Raw genomic sequence first — 21,168 nt, 5'->3', positions numbered from 1 at the left:
TGTGATTCATATCTTAATTGGGATGTTATTGATTCTTAACTTGAGATTAATTTACAACTCTTTACAAGTCCCTTTGCTAATTCACGAGAGCAGTGACTGGACAGACACAGGGGTTAGTGCTGGAATCTGGCAACAAGAAATAAGTAAAGAAAAAGAATTGAGTTATCGCCTGGCATTGTATCTGCAAGTCATAAAATGAACTGGAGGTGGAGGTCATTTTGCTACCCTGTCAAATCACACATCTTAACACAGAAAAACCCACACTGATGTCCTGAACTGTCAGTTATACTGTGTATAGGGTAAAAATGACTGAATTGCAAGTTGTCCTGAATTGGCTGATTCCATCATCGTGATCTTAATCCCTTAAGGATTCCATGTTTCATGTATTGTTTGGCCAGGTTCTCCTTTTCAGTAGTTTTATTGGCTTTTGGCTCATTCATATTTAGTTTCTTTCCAGAGCCGGCCCAGCTCACTGCATTCAGGACTTCTTCCCCGTATCCTATGCGCACTATGTCCTCTCTTTTTGTTCTCCTTAGTTTTCCCCTTTCAATAATGCCAGGTTTCCTCAAATGCAGGAAAAATAATGGGCTGTTCTAAAAATGAACCTTCGCTTAGAAATTAACATAGAAATTTGAACTCTAGAATTGGCAGTTTATAGCAAAGACACTAACGTTTTTCAAAGAAAGAAAATTAGCTCCCTTACAGCACATAAAGACTTTCATCAACATGTGAAAATATAGTTATTAAAAGCACAGGTGTTGTTTTGGTTTCCAACGGGGTAAACCTCACCAGAAAATATTTGTTTTGAATCGTGTTCCCTGTCCAATTCTCCTTGTTTGATTTAAACTTCACTGTAACTGGTAGCAAAAGGTTTTCTAGATGTTTCTAGATGTTAACACGCTTATACAAGTGCTTTGCCATTAGAAACCATATTTTAATGCTCACAAATCTCCTAAAACTCTCCATGATAGCAAATGGGGGAATAAATATTTAATGAAATACCAGTGAAAAAATGAAGAAACTAGGACTATTTGTGTATCATTCAAATTGAAGGCACAAGGAAATGGAGTGAGTGATATTTTTCATATTTTATTTATTTCATATTTATATTCATAATAAATTATGCATGGCTTAAGGCTACTAAATATTTTTCTTAAACACTCTTGGAAAAGATAAGATTTTCTGGATTCTCACACAGTTTGACAGCTATTTGTCAACAGATTGACATTTGGTTTCAGTGGGAGCTGGTAAACTTAAGGATTGGTTTCTGAAGTGTTAAGAGTAGGAGTGCTCAGGGGTGGCGTGGGGATGTGCGGTTTGGGAATGGTACCTCTGCAGACACTAACCATGGGCAGCTGGCCCCAGAGCCTCAAGGCAGCCTCAGAGATGTCTCTTGGCATCTCTGTGGCCGCAGTGTAAATACCAGAGTGTGTCATTGAGAAAACCACTGCTTCCTTCTGTGGTTTACCGCATTTTCCTTCTTTTAACCATAAGTGTTGCACTTGTGTTTTTAGGTGGGTCCTTTGAAAGTGCCACTTAGTTCTTGAAAAGCAGCATTTTTGGTCCACCGTGTCCGTTATCTTCCATAAGAGCCCAGTGAACTTGAAGTTTGTAGTTGAGCCCCTGCTCTGATGTGCACGTGACCTGGGAGTCTGTCACAAACAGTCTTCCACGTGGATCTCTGACCTTTTGTCAGAGGCGAGAGGGCTCGCCACACTGTCAGGTGTTCTTTATTCCACAGAGTTTATTCCGTGGAATTTCTGTTCACATTTTGCTTGAGTTTTCAGACCTGACTTTAAAGCTAACACATCAAGTCACGTTATCCTTTGGGGGTGGTGTTTCCCAGTGTGAGTCCTCTGGCTTTGCGGAGCTGCACTGCAGCGTTTTAGAATCTGTCGTTTATAAAGAGTCTGAATCCTCGCATGTATTTTTGAAAAGTGGCTTTAGGATGAGTCTGGTATTTGAGGCTGAGCGCAGTTATGAAAATTATATTTTGGCTTCATCCTGGTTGCCGGGGATTAGTCTAAACATGCACACTTTTTCTCAACATGTCCCATATCTGACAAGAAAGCGGAACAGCTGTGATGGATGTCATAACAGGGTGTTTTATAGTCTCTGTGAAATGGAAGTAGCATGAATTCACTGATATTACGTACATTCGTTTGATGCATAGTGTGGTTAGACTCTGTCCTACAAGAAAGAATATCCATTTTCCTGTCCTCACTCCTGGAAATACTGTATGGCTTCCCTGCCATGGAGCGTGACGTCTAGTTGCCTTAGGGTGGCCTGCAAACCTTCCACCGTGTGGCCAGGGTCTGTGTGGTCCACTGCCCCAGCCAATGCTCCTGGGGTCCAGGCCTCCGTAGTTTCCTCAGTGTTCCTCACCTCCCTCTGCACTTTCCCATCTCTGTATTTGGTTCACTCTGCTTCTTCCTTCTGGAATGTCCATGTTGGGCATCCCAGGCTTGGGCATCTCACCCGGGTTCAGGCTGCTGTTGACCTGCCGCCACCAGAAAGCACAGGCAGTGTCCAGCGGGTCCCCAACAAGGTGGCCTCCTCTTCCCCTGTCCCTTCTCTTCTTCCTCTCTCATCCTTTTCCCTCGGTGTAACATCCCATCCAAACGCATTTTTCCTTCTCAAGCAGTTTGTGATTTCATAGCCGCAGTAACAATGATCTTCCCAAGTCATTTAGTTTTACATGCATTTTCCTCATCTAGACTAGAATGTACTCGAAGGAAGGAAAACAAGCCTCGTTTACCATCTCTCACGTCACCTAGAACGGTACGTGCACGTCAGGCTAGCTTACTTTCATGCCAGCAGCTCTGCTTGGACGTTCCGTGGTGTGGAGGTTGGGATGATTGGCGGAAACGAAGTTGGGGGCTTCCTGCTGGATCTGTACTACGTCTTGCATAAGGATTTACATTATCTCTTGCATCAATGAATATAATCATGAGTTAAATAAGGTTTGATAACTAAAGAAGATTATGAGATATGCAGTTTGACAAATAGACTAAAGATCTTTACCTGAGATCTGTAGAATTACCAACCAAGAAAATGAAACTCTGTTGTCTTTTCCTATGGTAAAATAAAACGTGTGACATTCTTTTCTTCCCTCCCCTCCCTTCTCCTTCCTTCCTCCCATTTCCCATTATTACGGATGGAATCACTCTCCTTCCAATCACACCGGTCCACTGAAAAAAATGCGCAACATAAAAGTGGAGAATTATGTTTTGTTCAGGGACCTTACCCTGGACTATAGGCTGGGAGACAGCCTCTCAGAGCCCTGAGGGACTGTTCCCAAGAGGTCAGGGAGGAGCCTGGATACAGAGGAGATTTTGCTGAAAAAAAAAAAGGAAAAAACCATGTAGTTGAACATCAGGAGATTACAGCTAATCGTAAAAACTGCAGACAGACATGTTACATGAGATTACAGACATCTCATGTTAATGATTTTAAGTGCTTTTCTATGTACGGGAAGATGCAAGAGTCTGGGCTTACTGAAATCACTCCTTTGATACGCACCTTAGCTCTCTGGGGCCAGTATCCTGTTTTTCTCCATCCTGCATCCCCTCAGGGTGCGCTGGTGTGGGGTTGGAGTGGGGAGGCTACAGTGGCTGCTGGCTTTGTGGCCGCAGTATCCTTTGTTTACTGAAATGGCAGGCAACACGGTTTGTCCACGTGCCCATTGGAAACCCCTCCGTCTCCTGCACTTAACACTGAGCCCTCACTGGTCTGCCTTCTCCATCCCTTGGATCCTTCCTCTCCTTCCCTTCCGGCTGCTGCCTGGGTTCAGCCCCCGCTTCCTCCTGTCAGACCCCCTGGTAGGTCTCCTGACCCCCCAGCCCCTCCTCACTCCAATCTCCTTCACGCTGTAGAAGAATGTTACTAAAACGCAGAGAAAGGAATTCTCCCTCATTCAGAACTTTTCAGTGCTCCCAATGGCCTATTGGAGAGAAAGCACTGGACTTTCCTTCAAGGTCCACATGGCCTGCGTTCTCCCAGCCTCTCCAGCGAGATTTTCTCCGGCACCCTCACTTGAGTCTCCAGTCTTGGGCTCCTCTGTGTACCCACAAACTTTTCCTCCCTGGGGAGCTGGCTCATGGGGTTTGCTTGGTCACCTCCCTGCATTAGGGTTCTTGCTGCAGGGCACAGGGCTCTTCTGGTAGATGGCCAGCTGCACGAGGGCATCTCCTCCTCTCCTGCCGAGTACGGGGACGGTACCCACGCAGAGGAAGTGCTCATTGAATCCTTACGGGGTGAGTGAGGTTGCAGCCTGTTCAACTGGGCCAGCCCACATTCTGCAGTTCCACAGAAAAGCAGCATTTTCTGCTCGCTTTTTAGAAGAGGAATGTAGCCTGTTAGGATGGAAGCAGAGAGAGCATGGTGGTGGAGGGGGTGTCGTACAACTTGGATCACCTTCCAGACCCAGACTGGAGGGGATTGGTGATGTCTCTAATCTGGGGAGAAATCAGCAGTGATTTATAATATTTAAAGGTTTCAGGAAAACAAAAAGTTGGCAATCCCATTACCCCTGGTTTAGTTAAACTCTGTTTTTGAGTTGTATGTCAGTCATACTTGTCATCTTTCCCTAGTCACTTAGGCTTTTCACGTTTCCATTTTAAGTGTGTTAACAGACTATAGGGTCCTTAAAGGATCGGGAGGTGGAACACAGTGGGATAAACAGAAGATTGACTCCACTTTTTCATATCCAGTGTAAAGCCACCTTCGTGCCTGTGTGCTAGTTACCCGGAGCTTTCCTAGAGCAAGCGGATCCTTCAAGGTATCTTGTTAAAGATAGTCCTATGGAAGGGAAAACCACTCTGCATAAATCCCCCCAGCCGATAGCTGTCCAGTAAATGGACCTGGTGCCCTGTTAGACTAGGCTGCTTGGAGTTTCTTACTTAATGTAGTGTATGTAGTATATCTGCAGTATATTTCCTGGGTCCCAGAAGGAAAAGCATCAGAAGCTCACTAAGTGTTCTTTTGATTAAAATTTTAGACCTGATGAGGAATTTTTCTGAAGCTATAATGCAGAAAAGGTCCTGGAGTGGGGTCAGAAGCGCGTTAGCTGTTCTTCAAGGCCAGGGGGCCATTTCTAACCTCTTACTCAAATCTACTTTCCTGTAGATGTGCGGCATCTTGGCAACAATATTTCTAAGATACTATGTCGACATGATGTTGCTAAGACTGCAAGGGGGATGTTAAAAGAAACAGTGGGAATGTGGGATTCACATAAGGGGTGAGAGCGGGAGACCCCAGTGAAGGTGGTCAAAGGGGGCGACTCTGATAAGTCCCACCCAAAACCAAGCGGGACGAGGCCTCGGGCACCTGGTGGGCTGTAGTGCCTGGTCTCTCCCTTCACACTCTGCCCCCTGCCTCCCCCGCTTTCCTCCCTTCCTGCCCCTTCCTCTCACCCCCTCCTTCCTGCTCTCCTCTCTCTTCCTTCTCCAACCCTTGAAAGCAGTTCTAACCAAAGCGCTACGTTGCATGTTTCCTGCTCCAGGTGCATTTAGTGAGACTGATGGGTGTGCAGAAAGCACCCTGTACTTCTGCTTAAAAACGTGCTTTTAAATGGAGTGTTAAACTTGGCAGATTGCACATGCCGTGAGGAAGCCTCAAAATCCGACTCCCCATGTGCTTCAGGAGCTGGCGTCTTACCCTTTGCCACCTCGTACCCGTGCCTACCTGCCAGTAGCCGCCGCCGGCCCTCCCTCTTCCTAGGAGGGCACAGCTCCCCTGGCACTTCCCTTTCTAAGATGCCCTTTGGCTCTGTCCTGCCTACTGGCATGTCCCTCTGTGCCCACCCCCCCCCCCCCAGCGCCCTGTAGCAAAGCCCCCTCCCCACGTCCGCCCTCTCTGGCCAGGCCAGCGCCCTCCCCTCTCATTCCAGCGGGACCTACCCTGGGATCCCGGTCCCTCGGACGGGGCATAGGGCTTCTCCCCTGTGTGTCTGTGGGACTCTGTGCACTCTCTCGTGGGGCGCCTCATGCTGTAGTTTCTCACTCTCTCATCCCGTCGCTAAGATACCCAACTCTGCGTTCTTAGCACCGTGGGGCAGGGGGATACCTGCCCTATACCAGCTGTGCAATAGATGCTAAGATCTTGTAATGGATCAGGTGAAAGATGAGTACCAGGGAATGCTGAGACTCGGAGTGAATGAATGAAGGGCACAGGCCACCTGGGCTGCTTCCTTGCTGCCGAGTCTCCCACCCCCACTGTGGGCCAGACCTGGAAGCAGAATTCAGTGAAGGTGGGTGACTGAGTGGCAGTGGCTGGACCAGGCCAGGCTGAGAGGCTGGATTCGGAGTGAAGGAGCCAGACTGGGGTGGGGAGAGAGGAAAGCTGAAAACCAGAGATAGCAGGGAGAGCTCCACGTACTTCAACACGATGGAGGAGTTGACGTGTTTCCAAAGTTGGAGGAAATAGTCCAACTTTTCTTTTTCATGCCAGACTGGGTAAAATGTGCTGTTCTTCAAAGGGTGGCTGGAAAGTACAAGTTTGTGGCTCTCGAGGACGAGTCTCGGACGGACGAGGCGAGTCCAGGTGGAACGTGGGGAGTTGGATGGGAGGATGGCAGGTGATGGCTGTTTCAGGTGGAGGACGGGGAGGTGATGGCTGTTTCGGATGGAGGATGGGGAGATGATGGTTGTTTCAGGTGGAGGATGGGGAGATGATGGTTGTTTCAGGTGGAGGATGGGGAGATGATGGTTGTTTCAGGTGGGAGGATGGGGAGATGATGGTTGTTTCAGGTGGAGGATGGGGAGATGATGGTTGTTTCAGGTGGAGGATGGGGAGATGATTGGTGTTTCAGGTGGAGGATGGGGAGATGATTGGTGTTTCAGGTGGAGGATGGGGAGGTGATGGCTGTTTCAGGTGGAGGATGGGGAGGTGATGGCTGTTTCGGGTGGAGGATGGGGAGATGATGGTTGTTTCAGGTGGAGGATGGGGAGATGATGGTTGTTTCGGGTGGAGGATGGGGAGATGATGGCTGTTTCGGGTGGAGGATGGGGAGATGATGGTTGTTTTATGTGGAGGAGTGGGGAGGTGAGAAAAGCATTCAGGGAACCTGGAGAGAGTAGCCAAGAGTCAGAAACTTCCTGCTGGGAGGTTTCCCCTCTGAAGATGGGAAATGTGAGTCTCATGAAGGGCCGGCAGCCTCTGGGGCCACACGCTTGCCCTGGACAGGGCAGTCAGTGGCTCTGGGAGAACATTCTGGCTCAGGAGGATGACCCCTGGGCTAGAAACTTGCCGAAACGGACTCCTCTGTGTTTGTCCTTCAGGTCAGTGAGTCAGCAACCACCAGGGACCCCCACGCCCAGTTCCCATCTCCAGGCAGCGTTTCCACCCGTGGGTCCCAGTGGACATCCTCAGCCCACCAACTTGTTTCACACACAGTCATCTGAGCCGCTGTCATGTGGCAGCTAATTATAGTCACATCTGTTTGCAGCAGGACCACCAATGACCTGGGGGAGAAGTGCTGGCTGCACCATCACTCCCTCTAGTTTATCCCACTCCCAGGCAAGGACATTCCACGTCCACCCCCGCCAAGTGGGAGAAATGGAAGAAAAGAAATGAAAATGAGTCACCAAAATTGTGCAATGGGGGAAACAGGAGAACAGAACTGCCATCACATGGCAGTGGTCAAGCAAACATCCTCATATCCTTGTGTTGTTTGCTGGGAGCCCACCAGAATCTGCAAAGTCAGTTCTTAGTCAGACCATGAGAGATGCTGCGTATTCCAAGATCAGTTTGTTTCTCAAATGTGTCATGCTCATTTTTTTTTTTTTTTTTGCCAAGAATATATCAACACTTGTAGTTGTTTTCACATTTGAGCAGAAATGTTTTGTGAGTCTAAAAAGTAGTGGGGATATTCTGTTTCCACGTTTTCCATGATTGACTGGAACAGAAATGTTATTTTACTTAACTAAATTCTTTTCTATTGGCTTAAGGATGAAAAATTATTTTCACGTCTTTGGAATCACATCTATCTTACATTTATCAAAAAAAAAAACAAAACAAAACGATGATGATAGAATAACGATCAAGCAAATGCAGGTGAAAGCACATGGATTGTGAGCTCCTTGGAGATCAGTCACCCTTCAATCCACAATTCCAAGCATATTTTTGGAAGTCCAAAAATGCTGTACAAATGTAGGCTTTTAAGAAATTATTATTATACTGCAACATTTGGCTATAATTTGCTACCTTGTTATTAATTTTTTTTTGTTTTAATGAATAGTTTTGTTGGTTAGAAACTTTAGAAAACATTACATAATAGTAGCTATAATAGTGGGGTTTTCTTGTCTTTTACTTTAGTGGAATTCATTCACACTTGTTAATATTTCATTTAATTTTTTACGTTTATTATATGTAATTTTGTATCATAGTGTTTGGGTTTTTTTGTTTTTTGTTTTTTTTTTTAAATTGGAGTATAGTTGATTTACAGTGTTGTGTTAATTTCAGGTGTACAGCAAAGCGAGTCAGTTATACATAAACATGTATCCATTCTTTTTTAGATTCTTTTCCCATATATGTCATTACAGAGTACTGAGTAGAGTTCCCCATGCTATACAGTAGGTTCTTGTTAGTCATCTTATCTTGTTATTAATTTTTAAATCCTAGGCACACTTTTTGGGGGAGGGGTAGATTTTATTGAAGAAATGTGTGAAATCATAAAGGCACAGCTCAGTGCCTCTTACGTGCGTGAATCAGAAGCCAGGTCACGAGCCAGGACGTTTCCGGAAACCTAGAAGCCCCTTGAGTCCCCTTCTAGTCATCAGTAGCCCCCTAGGGTAACCACTCTGCAACTGCATTTTGTTTAGTTTTGAACTTTATATAATCGGAATCTCCTGGCTTGTTCTTTTGTGCCTGGTTCCAGGTTGCTCGGTACTAAGTCTATGAGACCCATCTGTGTCAGAGCCGACCTTCCTCCGTGGGTAGGGGTTTCATTCTGTGAATCCAGACCACTGTGTTTTTATTCTGCTGTTTCTAGTTCGGGCTACTTTGTAGAGTGTTGCAATAAACATTCTTGAGGATGCCTTCAAGGAAAATTTTATTAAAGCACAACAAAGTGCAAACATTGTAAATTCACAGCTCAATGAATTTTTCCACGTGTTACCATTAACCCTGATCAAGCAGAGAATGTTCCCAGCACCCAGAAACCTCTTAGGCAACCCCACCGGAGGCCAACACTCTTCTGACTTTCAACGTTGATAGTTTCATTTGTTCTTGATCTTAACGGGATGGGGTCATACAGTGTGTGCTCTCCTGTTGAAGTTTCTTTTTTCTCATAATTTAAAAAAAAGTTATTTAATTAATTAATTTATTTTTATTTTTAAAAAAATCTTCATCCTTCCTGTTTTTAAATTTATTTATTTATTTACTTATGGCTGTGTTGGGTCTTCGTTTCTGCGCAAGGGCTTTCTCTAGTTGTGGCAAGCGGGAGCCACTCTTCATTGCGGTGCGCGGGCCTCTCACCATCGCGGCCTCTCTTGCTGCGGAGCACAGGCTCCAGACGCGCAGGCTCAGTAACTATGGCTCACGGACCTAGTTGCTCCGCGGCATGTGGAATCTTCCCAGACCAGGGCTCGAACCTGCGTCCCCTGCATTGGCAGGCAGACTCTCAACCACTGTGCCACCAGGGAAGCCCAAAAGTTATTTTATTGAAGAATAGTTGATTTACAATGTTGTGTTAATTTCTGCTGTACAGTAAAGTGCTTCAGTTATACATATACATACATATTCTTTTCCATTATAAGTTATTACTAGATTTTGAATAGAGTTCCCTGTCCTATACAGTAGGACCTTGTTGTTTATCCATCCTATACAAAATAGTTTGCATCTGCTAATCCCAAACTCCCAATCCATCCCTCCCCTCCTGTTGGAGAAGTTTTAAGGTTCTCTTTCAGGGCAATCCTCTCTGGGCAGGGGGTCCTTGGAGGCATAAACAGCCATTTTGCAGAACCTCATGGCAGTAAACTAACATTTAAAACAAGAATTACCAAAAATAGCATACCCTAGTTAAAAATCGCAAACAGGATGGGAATTAGGACATACATATTAAAATCTCCCATATATAGTCTCTATTTCTTTATGATGTTTTAGTTTCCAAAAAGAGTGTGAGCTCATGGAGCCTTTTTTGGGGGGGAGGTCATCTTTTATTCGCCATACTACCATCTTGGGAGTAATGATACAGAATTTAAAATAATAGAAATGAAAAGACCACACTTCAGTGGGATGTGGTAAGGGCAAATGTTGTGAAGCGGTTTCAGTAATGACAATGTATGATGTGACTTTTGATGGACATCTGCCCGCATACCTGTGGGACAGGTGCCAAGAGTGGAATTTGGGGACCAGACGCTGCCTCACCGTGTTCCAGGAGGGTTGTCCCACTTGACCCCCGACCCTGGGGAGTCTGGAAGCTCCACTTTTGGTTTCTGCATGCTTCCAGTTTCTGCCCTAGTAGTCCTAAAATACATTCCTGTGTCTCTACATATTTCTTTAGTGGGGTAGATAATTATTCACAAGATTCCCCGAAGAAGGGCTATGACCAGGAAGAAAATGGGGATCGTCCTATCACCACAAAACTATTTTGACATTTTGCACAGCGCAGAGAATGTGAAAAGGAATTTGAAAGATAAGCTGTTTAGACTTGGCCGAGCTCCACTTGTCCCTATTTGGCGGGATGTGAAACACATAAAAATTGTTACAAGTGGGGATGGTAAAGGTCTATCTCCCTTCAGAAGCAGGAAAAAAAATCAGACAATTGAGGACTTCACTCTGTTTAACTCATTTCAGATATGCTTTCCTGCGGAAGGTATGTCACAGTTAACAAATTAGCATGAGTGGGCATTCTTACTCTCTCTCTCTCTCTCTCTCTCACACACACACACAGAGTAATGTAGCAGTTGGCTTCCTTGGTTAACTAAAAAAGTCTCTCTCTAAATGGAATTAGCGAGCCTCCCCACCTAGAACTCACTGTAATGTCGAGAAGAGCTTTCTGTCAGTCTGTAGATCAGAGAAAGACCGGAAATAGACTTTATTTCAAATGAAAGGCATTGACCCTCGTCACTCCCCTTCCTTCTTTGGCGCTAGTACTGTGTATCATAAATCTTTGGGAATTTTTGGAACTTAGCATACTTTATAGCATTAATTCTGATGGTTTGACTCTCTGGAAATTTTTAATCGGGGCATGAAAGAAAATGTGAATAACATTCATTGTTTTATCCTATCGTGAAAAGTATAAAAATACTAGTACAGAATATAAAAGGTATTTGATTTCGGGATGACTTCGTTGTACATTTTGCATTCCTTTCCAATTGTACTATTTGTGGGCATTTAAAGTTGACCTCTGCTATTGAAGTTGTGTGTGTCCTACAGACTTCATTGAGAACGGATGTATTTTTTTCTGTTTCAAATACTATTAATTCAGGTCTGCTTCCATTTGGAGGGAATTTGTTATGCTCTCGTGGTAAATTATTGGCTGTCAAGTGTGACTTGGTTTTCATTAAGTTTTTCTATGGTCTTCGGGGTATAAATGGTGATGCGTTTCCCCCTGAGAAATTTCTAGGGTTCTCTTACCCTCACTGGTCTGAGTGACCCGTGTCACTGTGGACCAGGGATGGTCTACTTCTATAAAATGGACCAAGATCCACAACTTTTTGACCTTTGGGATCTTTATCCACATCCCCCATTTCCAAGTGGAGACTGTCTTCATGACCAACTGCGTCAGTCGTGACTGTGGGTTAAGTGTGTGTCTCCCGGGAAGAAAGCACAGGCATGCCTCTGGGGGCTTTGAGCTAGTTTACTTGACCTTGCACTCCGGGGAGGGGAAAGGCAGGAGGAAAGAGCGTGAGTACTTCACAGAATGTACAAGTTCTTCCTGTTCTAGAATCTGAAACAGATGGGATGGGAGCTAGCTGAGTGGAACCCAGTATCTTCCAGACTTCAGACTTGTCCGCCCCTCAGATATGCAGCCAGGGGGGAGCCACTGGGGCCAGGGGGGCTGCCTTCTCTCTTTTGATTTTGCTGAGAGGTCTGGACGCGGAATGTAATTCCTCAGGAAATCATGAAATTTGTGACATGGCCTTTAGCATGTTAGGTCACCTGCGAAATCGTGACTCTGAGTAACTCATACAGTTTATTCGCCCTTTCAGATAGTAATTCATAACGGAGGGTTGAGACTTGCATTACTGAAGGCTTTTATTTAATGAGCTCTTTCAAAATCAGACGTTACACCAGATTGAAAGGACACTCGGGACGTCATTGTTGTCCTTTTTAGCCGTGCACCCCTGAGTCACAGCTAAAATGACTCGACATGCCAGGGTGATATCCAGCCTGGGGCATTATATGACAACAGTTGTAAAGGACCAGAAGAGTGATATTTCAAAGTAGATTTCATTTAGCAAAGTAAATGTGCCTCTCATGATTTTTGTTTGTTATTCTAAAAATTAGGTTTTTTTAAACAGAGCCATTTACATAAAATGCTAGGCCACCCAGAATGTGAAACAAAAATCATGGTCTAAAAATGCCTTTTGTTCTGAAAAGTTGACCATCATTTAGATCTTCTTAGAATGATCGATTCTTTGGAATTGTCCTCTAGGGCCAGAAGGGGTAATAAAATTTCCTATGTGAATAAAGCAGATAAGGAGGCATGAATGTCTTTCGTCTGGGATTAGGAATTTATTTTTTTGCTTGATGTAAGCCGGTAGGAGCAGGGGGAGGGTCCTTCAGTGGGGCCTGGAATAAGACTGTAGTCCTTTTTCTCATCTCCGCTTTTCCCCAGTAGTTGTCGTGACCTGAAGTGTCGTCCAAGGGAAAACTGCTGGGTTGTTACCCACGCACGCTGGGTGTGTTTCTGTCGCAAAAGCTCAAGAAACAATTTGACCTCAACATCCACCACTGGGGCCCTGTGACCTCTTTTCTGGGGTCCCCTGCAATTTAGGCAGTGGTCCCCAACCTTTTTGGCACTAGGGACCGGTTTTGTGGAAGACAATTTCTCCACAGCTGGGGTTGGGGGAGGGGAGGGGGGATGGCTCAGGTGGTCATGGGAGCGATGGGGAGAGATGGGGGGCAGCAGATGAAGCTTTGCTCACCGCCTGCTGTGCGGCCCGGTTCCTAACAGGCCGGGGACCAGTACCGGTCCTCGGCCCGGCGGTTGGGGACCCCTGAATTAAGGCATTTACCAATAGCTTCAGGGAACAGTTCCAGGAAATTCATTTTTATAACCTCCCTCAAACTGAATAAAGATGAGCTTCTGAGATTTTATCAGCATTTCAGAAGAGGAAACCTCAGAATCACCAACAGCCGTTTTCAGCTTCAGTCATTAGATTCCCACCTAATCTGAAGCTTTGAAGATGCCGTTGTTGAACTGTAGTTAGAAAAGTCCGTTACCAGCCCGGGCTGTTGTTGGGTTCCCCCAGCTAAGCCTGGGTGGTGGTGGGTGGACATTTCCTAAGTCAGTGGGTCTTGGCCTGATTGACTTTTCCTTCTGGTGTCCTTCTGGATAAACAGCAGAGTTTAAAGAGCAGAGGTGGGTTTCCGGACCCGGCTCAGAAGCAGGAAAGTTGTGGAGATGGGACAGTTGCAAGGAAGAGGCCACCCGGAGCCCAGGTGACTCAGGGCTGCCGCACCTGTTGGGCTCCCCTGGCCTGGGGGCTAACCTAGCAGCATCGGGCAGCTCCGGGGGCCCAGGCATCCTCCAGAACCTCCCCTTTTCCCTGGCTGGTCTGGGGATCTGGAACAGTCCCACACTCATTGCCGAGTTCCTTTTTGGAGTATTTTCCCACAGTGCTGTGATGTAGTTACACGCTGTGAGTTGACATACCAGTGTCACTGGGTTGTCTCCAATGTCCGTTTATTAATGTTTTAACAGCTAGGAATTGGGGTAGATCGAACAGTTGAGGGCGTGTCATGGTTCAGTCAGTGATGTTCTTTATTTCCTGCTGTGGGTTTTACAACCGATGTGGTCGCAGGTGAAATACAGGCTGTTTCAGGCTGGGTGAGAGGCTCTGGGCTGCCCTCCAGGGGCTCCCAGGGTCCGGGGACACATACATGCAAAGGACTCTGAGAAACATGTGATAAGGGTCACAACAGAGGCACATAATCCACATTTCATGCGCACCGGGTTGGGAGCAGATAGCCCTCTCCTGGGGATTGTTGAGGAAGGCTCATCCCCGGAGTCCCTTGGTCCTTTTATATTTGTGCATTTTGGATGAATTTCTGGAGCACAGGTTTGAGATTTTAGCCTCATCTCTTTAGACAACTCTGAGTGGTCACCCAAACCCAGATTCTGAAGCAAAACTGTGCACATGGATTGATCTACAGTGTTAGGAGCTTATGAGAGTGCATGCTGAGAATTGCCTGAAAGTTGAGTCAGGGAAAGAAACAGATCTGTAATCTCTGGGGTCGGTTTGGACTGTTGTCAATTGTCTCCATTTCCAAAATGTAAAATTAAGAACAGCTTACTGTCTTGGAGGCACTTGTTCGGATTTCATTTTATAAAATAAATATCTCCAGATGTAGCTGTTTTATGCAGAAGATTTCCAAGGCAGGGGAACTAAGACTTGAGTATGTTGTTAAAAAAACAGACTTCACACGATCACAGTACTATTAATGGTATGGTTTTATTTTCCAGAAACTGTATTGCTGGAAGCAGCACTTAGATATACATTTTATCTCACACTTAATATCGAGCCACTAATAAACCTCATTAGCTAAATTATCAATATTCCTATCACACCCTCTTCCATTCTATCCACAATATCTATGTCTATTTTGGTTTAGAATTTGGATTCTTCTAAGGAAATTGTAAATGTATTGAGCACCATCATATGTTTGTCTTTTAATGCACTAGCAGTTTTCCATGATGGGAGTTTAAGTTGAGTTCGTCTCAACCTTTTCCTGGTGTATTATTTAAAACCTCCTAACTCAGTTTTCACGTCTGTAAAATGGGGATGGTAACACGTATCTCGTTAAATAAGATGGTGGCTGATTGTTTGTTGCACCCGGTGGGCATGTGAACATGCTGTTTCCCTTCTTCTCCAGCTTGTATTACATACTTGGATTCTTTACCTTGTGTTTTAACATTAATTTAAATGCTAGAAATGAACTACAAGGAGGATTTTGTTGTGGAATGTTCTTTGATTGAACATTCCAGCTTTAATTGAATTAAAAATCAGTTCTTTAAGGCTTGAGCTTCTTCTTTTTTTCCTTTCTGCACATTTTTTTTTTTTTTTTTGCATGTATCTGTGTCTCTGGGGATGTGAGGGACAAAGAAAGCATGGACTCCTCACCCGCCACTCCAATCTCCTGTGGTCTCAGGTCTGAAACTCCTGAATCAGAAGTGCGATACTTTCGTAGCCTTGAAGATAGGGGTGGGCTCCTGTTGTTTCATGGGAAATGGAGAGTCCATTTCTAAAAGTGTGACAGCCTTCACTTTTTGGACTGAGTGATGCTTTGATGTGTTCCACTCCCAGATTGCTATTTTGTCTGGGGACCGTTGAACAAGTACGGAGAGCCTATTAGAACAATTCCAGAGTCATGCTCATACGAAAAGGGTAGGGCTAACCCATAAATAGGTGAAGATGCCAAAATCATTTCAGTTCAGATATGGACCTCAATTTGCGGGTGTTCTTCTATTTAAAGATGTTTTCTCTTATTTCCAGGGTGGGTGTGCTGGCTCTGGCTGCGGGAAATGTGACTGCCATGGCGTAAAGGGACAAAAGGTGAGTAACCCGAGCTCCGATGACAGCAATTTCTCTTGAATTGCCATCACTGTGGAAGTCATTAGAAATGGCATTAAAACAACCAAATAATCAGCAAGTCACGTTAAAGCCTTATTACCATTTCAGTAATTTCCCCAGAGCAATACAAATGAAGCAAAACCAAACTTAACAGTATTTTTGAGGAATCTTAACTGCTATTCCCCAAAGATTGTAATTATTGGTGGCAATTAACGTTAAGAAAGTGATTTGGTTTATTTCCTTTTTTGACTATAGAAGGAACAAGTATATTGGCAGAAAATCTGTTGAGTCAATAGCATTCTTTGGAATTAGTGCATGAGAACTAAACTCAGCCTTTTTCTGAAAAAAAGAAAACATTTATATTGAACTCTAGAGCCTTCTCTTCAAATTAGAATTTTTAAACAATTTTAAGTTCGTAACATACTTGTCTAGATTTATTTACAGAAACAGTAACTATTTATTGTTTCCCAAACGCAAAATTATAATATTTTTTTCTAAGCAAGCACTCTGCCTCTCTCTTACTTGAAGAACCACAGATCTGGATAAAGATCATTTTCTCTTGAAGGCAGGTTGGATCTTGAAGGCAGGTAGTTGTTCTGAGAGAGGGTCTTTACCCGGGGACAGTGCAGCATCCTGTAACCGTCTGGGGGTCACCATGGAAACTGGGCGGGGCCGTGAGACAGCATGGCCAGTGGGCCAGTCATTGGGACCCACAGCAGCTGGGGCCATCTGGAAGGGAGGGAGGGGCCCCCGTGGACCTCTGCCTGCTTTCTGGGACTGGAGGTGTCATTCAGCAAGGCCAGGGTGAAAATTCTTCTCTCCCTTCTGGTGTGCCCAGGGCTTATGGGGCCACAGACTCACACTTTTGAAATTCAGTAAATTCTACTTTACAGAAAATTGTTTCATTTCTTTTCACCTATTTGCTGAAGTACCAACATTATTCTTTTAAAAAATATGTTGACAGTTGGTGGCACTAGTATTACCTGGATAGGTTTTTGAATAAATGAAGTATGTGGAAACATTTTTATATCTTTCATCATCAACTTTATCAACTATAATTCATCTTCAGGTGCTGTTCCTTCTCTTACTTGGGAAGTTTTTCTAGCTAGTTCCAGGCTGCATCCTTGAGAGGAGAGGCAAGTCTGTTCATACCACAGATTCTTTTCCTGTGTGTGTGTCTAACTTGAATTATAAGCACGCTGAACTAACAAAGAAATCCTTCAAACTACAAAAAGTGGAACTTCCAACAAATAGGAAACGGAGACCTGTATCAACACTACTCTGCTTTTCTTGTAACTTAAAGCATCAGGGGGCAGGCAGACTTGGTGTTTCTCACTCGTAAAGAGAATGTGTCTGTTCCACCCGCTTTCTTGATCTCCACTCCCCTCCATCAGCTGCAGACCTGGTGGCACTTCCCCAGGCCCTGGTGCTTTTCAGACTTCCTATTCTGGTCTTATGTTTTCTAGCCTGATTCATTTGAATTTTAACCAAAAATCTACCCATTGTATATAACAAGGTAGATTTATCCAGGTGTAGCTTTCCAAATATTTTTGGCTGACTTCTTCTCGACTTGACAGGGACCTGGCCCATGTCAGTTCAGAGCTGGCGAAGCATCTTTCGAGATGGCAGGTCACATCTCACTCACAGGGGGCATCTGGCACCCACCCCAACAAGGAAAGGGTCTTTAAATGTTTCTTTTCAAATCCAAGCATTGAGGAAGTCCTTGCTGCGGCCAGTGTGTCAGCGGAGGCTAGGTCTGTGCTTGTCGGGGACACAGGAACATACACCGTAGGGCCTTCCTTCCACTTTGGCACGGGAACGTCATGGTGGGAAGGTCACAGGACCTCCGTGGTCCTTCCTGGCCTGACCTTGCTCCCTCAACTGTCTGCTCCATTGCCCACTTTGGGTTTTGTACCTTATTATTAAATAAAGACTATTTAAAATAAAATACTGGCAAGCTTTGGGTTAAACCATTCTGAATTTGTGTTTTAAAAGGCTGTAATTATTGAATGGATTCAGATGGCCTCTCAAAATTTAGGGGACTAGCTAAATGATTTAGTATTATAGCCTTTAAACAGAAATCGGAGCTCTGTCTTTTCTCGCCGTGAGCAGAAATATTTCAGGTCCTGTGGTTCACATAGCATGAGCTGGGAAGAGGGCCTTCCTCCCACTGAAAGAGGAAATTTTAAACTTCCACTTATTGTCTTGGACGTGATGTTAAAATAATCAGTTTAACGATGGGAAACACCCAGAGCTTGACTGAGCTGGGACTTCAGGTCTGGTTCCCTTTCTCTCATCCCAAGGTCAGATAACAAAGAAACGTATTCTTGGTTGGCACGTCAGCGAGAGAAATTGGTCTTCCTTCATCTGCCACCACTGTTCTCAAAGTGGGTCGTGCACGTGCTAATCGGGTATAAATGCAATAAATGAATAAAGGCTTGAGCATCACAGAATTTACATCGAGTGGTTCAAATCACAGGCCTGTTTTTTGAGCTACTAATGCCTGTTCTCGATTCTCATAGGAGTTATTTTGCTGTTCTCCAATGTCTACAAGTTAAATGAATTTTGACGTGCTTTTGAAAATAGGGTGATAGAAGCCATATAACTCAGGGAGAGTTCAAATTACCTAACTGAGACAGAGTGTCAACTGCCTGAGAACTTTGGAAACCATTGTTTCTGAGAAATGCCCCCTCGAGGATCACTTTTACATATTGGCTATTTAGAATCCACCAATGGAAATCGGAATATCTCCAGTATAAATTGCCAGATTCCTTTTGGCGAAGTCCTGCGTTCCATGGAGATATGATTAATTGGCAGAATGTCTTATATTCTCCAGATATCATAAGCAAATATTAATGCCTTAGATCATTGGTTGTTTTATAATCTCGTAGTTATCAATATAGTGCTAGGGATCTTATTCTGAGTTCAACAGTTAAATTCATTGAGCCTTTCACTGGATTTCAGTCTTCGCTGACTTGTTTATTTTCCCACTTCCCTGGCTGGCCACGCAGATCTTCAGATGTTTTCTCTAGGTAATTAATTTGGGTTTGTACACAATGACATCGTGTCTTTCCAGAGGCCTCAGCAGTGTGGGAATGTTATCTCCTTAAAATGATTAGGGTTTTGAACGCTTGCCTCCTCAGAAAGAGCCAAAAGTTAAGCTCTTATTTTGCTCAGTAACCTGATTTTCCCAATTATTTGAGGTAGTGGGAAAGGCAACGTATTCCCAGGAGTTACTGCCATAGGCTGGGAAATTAACCATTTATACTTGGCAAAAATTGAGTTTGCCCAAGAAGTCTTTCACATATTTTAACCACAGGACCCCACGTTTATGTAAAGCTACCATTCTATTCTGTGACCCTGCAGTGTCCAAAGAAGGACGCTTCAAGTTTCCTTGAAGTAAGAGAGGTAAGAGATATACACATGAAATAAATAACAAGTTAAGAGTAAATGATCAAATTGCAGGAGAAACAGCAGAGAAAACAAGTGCTACAGTTGTCCTGAGAAGGGAGTGATCCCAGTGGCCTAGGACCATAAATAAAGGGACAGTCTCCTGGGTGAAGTAGGTCATGTGTTCACTAATTCTTCAGACTCACTTGGATATAGAATAGGGTCATCTGTCACACAGCTGCAAAAAGATAGATGCTGAATTTAACTACACTGATCAGAGAAAATAGCCCCTGTGGCCTGTTGATAAATGCTACCATGGCAAAGGGTTGATAGTTCCTAACAGAGTGACTCTTGAAAGGGACTTTCCCAAACCACAGTCTTGGGAGCACAGAGAATCTTAATGAAGCAGAATTGTAGTATTTCTAAGGAATGATGAGAACAGCGTAGGTGTCTCGTAGCTTCTCAAGACACTTTAACCTGCTGATACCCAGATCCTGGCCAACAACGTGGGGGAGAAACACATTCTCCTTTTATTTACTAATTAGAGTGTCTGTAAATCACAGCCCCTCTCTACATACCGGCTCACCAGAGAGTGCAGTCCCAGGCTGCATTCAAAGCAGAGAGCTTTGAAAATGGAATTTCTGTCTTCTTGTCTAAAACACGTAGCCCCTCTGATGTGGAAGAGTTGGAGGTGTCTGTCCAACCTGAAGTGATTCCGTTTCCGGCCCTGGAAATCTGGGGAGAAGCTCATGCTGCTTCGTGCCCTGCGCTGGTGCACATGCTTCTCTCTTGTTAGGGTGGATGGTCTGTGGCTTCACCGGCCCTTTACCTCCTGTGTATATTTGACACAGTCAACAGACATCCCACGTCAGACCTCCATGTAAGCCTGTCTGTCTGCATCTGACACTGAATTCTAACCTCTGCTTAGACACGGCAGATCTCGGCCAGGACAGAAACATGCTGGCTTTGGAGGGTCAGAGTGAGAAAGAGAAAGGGGCTGATGTGTACTGACTGTGTCCCTTGGGCCAGGCACGGTGCTGAATCTTTTTATGCTTACTATTATTCTACCCATTTTACAGTTGAAGAGACCACCTAGCCCAGGGTTTCTCAGCTTCGGCACTATTGACGTTGTGGCTGGGATACTTTTTTGCCGTGGGGAGGGCCCTGTGCACTGTGGGATGTTTACCAGCATCCCTGGTCTCCACCCACCAGATGTCAGCAGCTCCCTCCCTCCCCCAGCTGTGACAACTGCAATGTCTCCAGGTTAAGGCCAAATATCTCCTGGGGTTTGGGGAAAGGGGGGGGAACAGTCTGGATTGAGAGCCCCTGAACTAGCCTAGTGTCTGATAGGGAATAAGAGGCAGGCGACAGGGTCCAAGTGCTAATCAGAGCACGAATCAGTTTCCATTCTTCAAGATAAGAAGATCCTGATCTGGGAGGGCACAGCAAGAGGAACTCGTCGTTCAGAATATTCTGGAGTCTTGACCGAACTCCCATTGCTCTAAAACTGAATCTATGGTCTGTATGCTGCTTCACTGGCCACCTTGCCAAGGAAAGCAGACTTTCTGAAGCCTTTCTCTAAATGCGTGGTGCTGGAATGGATTGCTGAGGACCCCAAAGAAATGAACCTACTCCTTTGGGGCTGTGGGCAGACCTCCCAGGTCCTGTCCTGGAGGAGCGCCACCAGGTTAAACAAATAACCACAGGGAGCCACCTTGCCTGTGACGTGGAGCAGGTCAGAGGTCATCTGCCCAAGTCTGAGCCCCACCCCCCCTGAGGCAGATTAGGGGGATCCCAGCCCAAACAGCCAGCATTGCCTCACCTTCGGGGGGTGTTTATTCCATACAAAGTTCAGAGTAAAACCTTGAGGGGAGGGCGTAGTGAAGTGAGCCTCTTAGGCCTATGTCAAGAGATGCCATTGTACCTACGTGGTGAGGATGGGACCTCCGCGGCCCCTTCCTTCAGGAAATCCTGGCGTATTCTCTGCCCTCTAGGAAATTCGTCACTCTGGTTACAAGGGAGTCATCTTTGTTAC

General features: G+C 45.0%; 1 protein-coding gene across 1 annotated transcript in view; it reads left to right on the top strand.

The window, feature by feature from the left end:
* COL4A1 (collagen type IV alpha 1 chain) overlaps positions 1–21,168 on the top strand; it is a 147,828-nt gene that overhangs the window by 44,055 nt on the left and 82,605 nt on the right. The window contains 1 exon segment of the mRNA XM_036831174.1: positions 15,666–15,725. Within this exon segment, the coding sequence (XP_036687069.1) occupies positions 15,666–15,725 (60 nt within the window).

The sequence above is a fragment of the Balaenoptera musculus genome, chromosome 18 (assembly GCF_009873245.2).
Source record: "Balaenoptera musculus isolate JJ_BM4_2016_0621 chromosome 18, mBalMus1.pri.v3, whole genome shotgun sequence".
NCBI classification, from domain to species: Eukaryota; Metazoa; Chordata; class Mammalia; order Artiodactyla; family Balaenopteridae; genus Balaenoptera; species Balaenoptera musculus.
The sequence above is the reverse complement of the archived record's forward strand: the minus strand, read 5'-3'. Positions and strand labels throughout refer to the sequence as shown.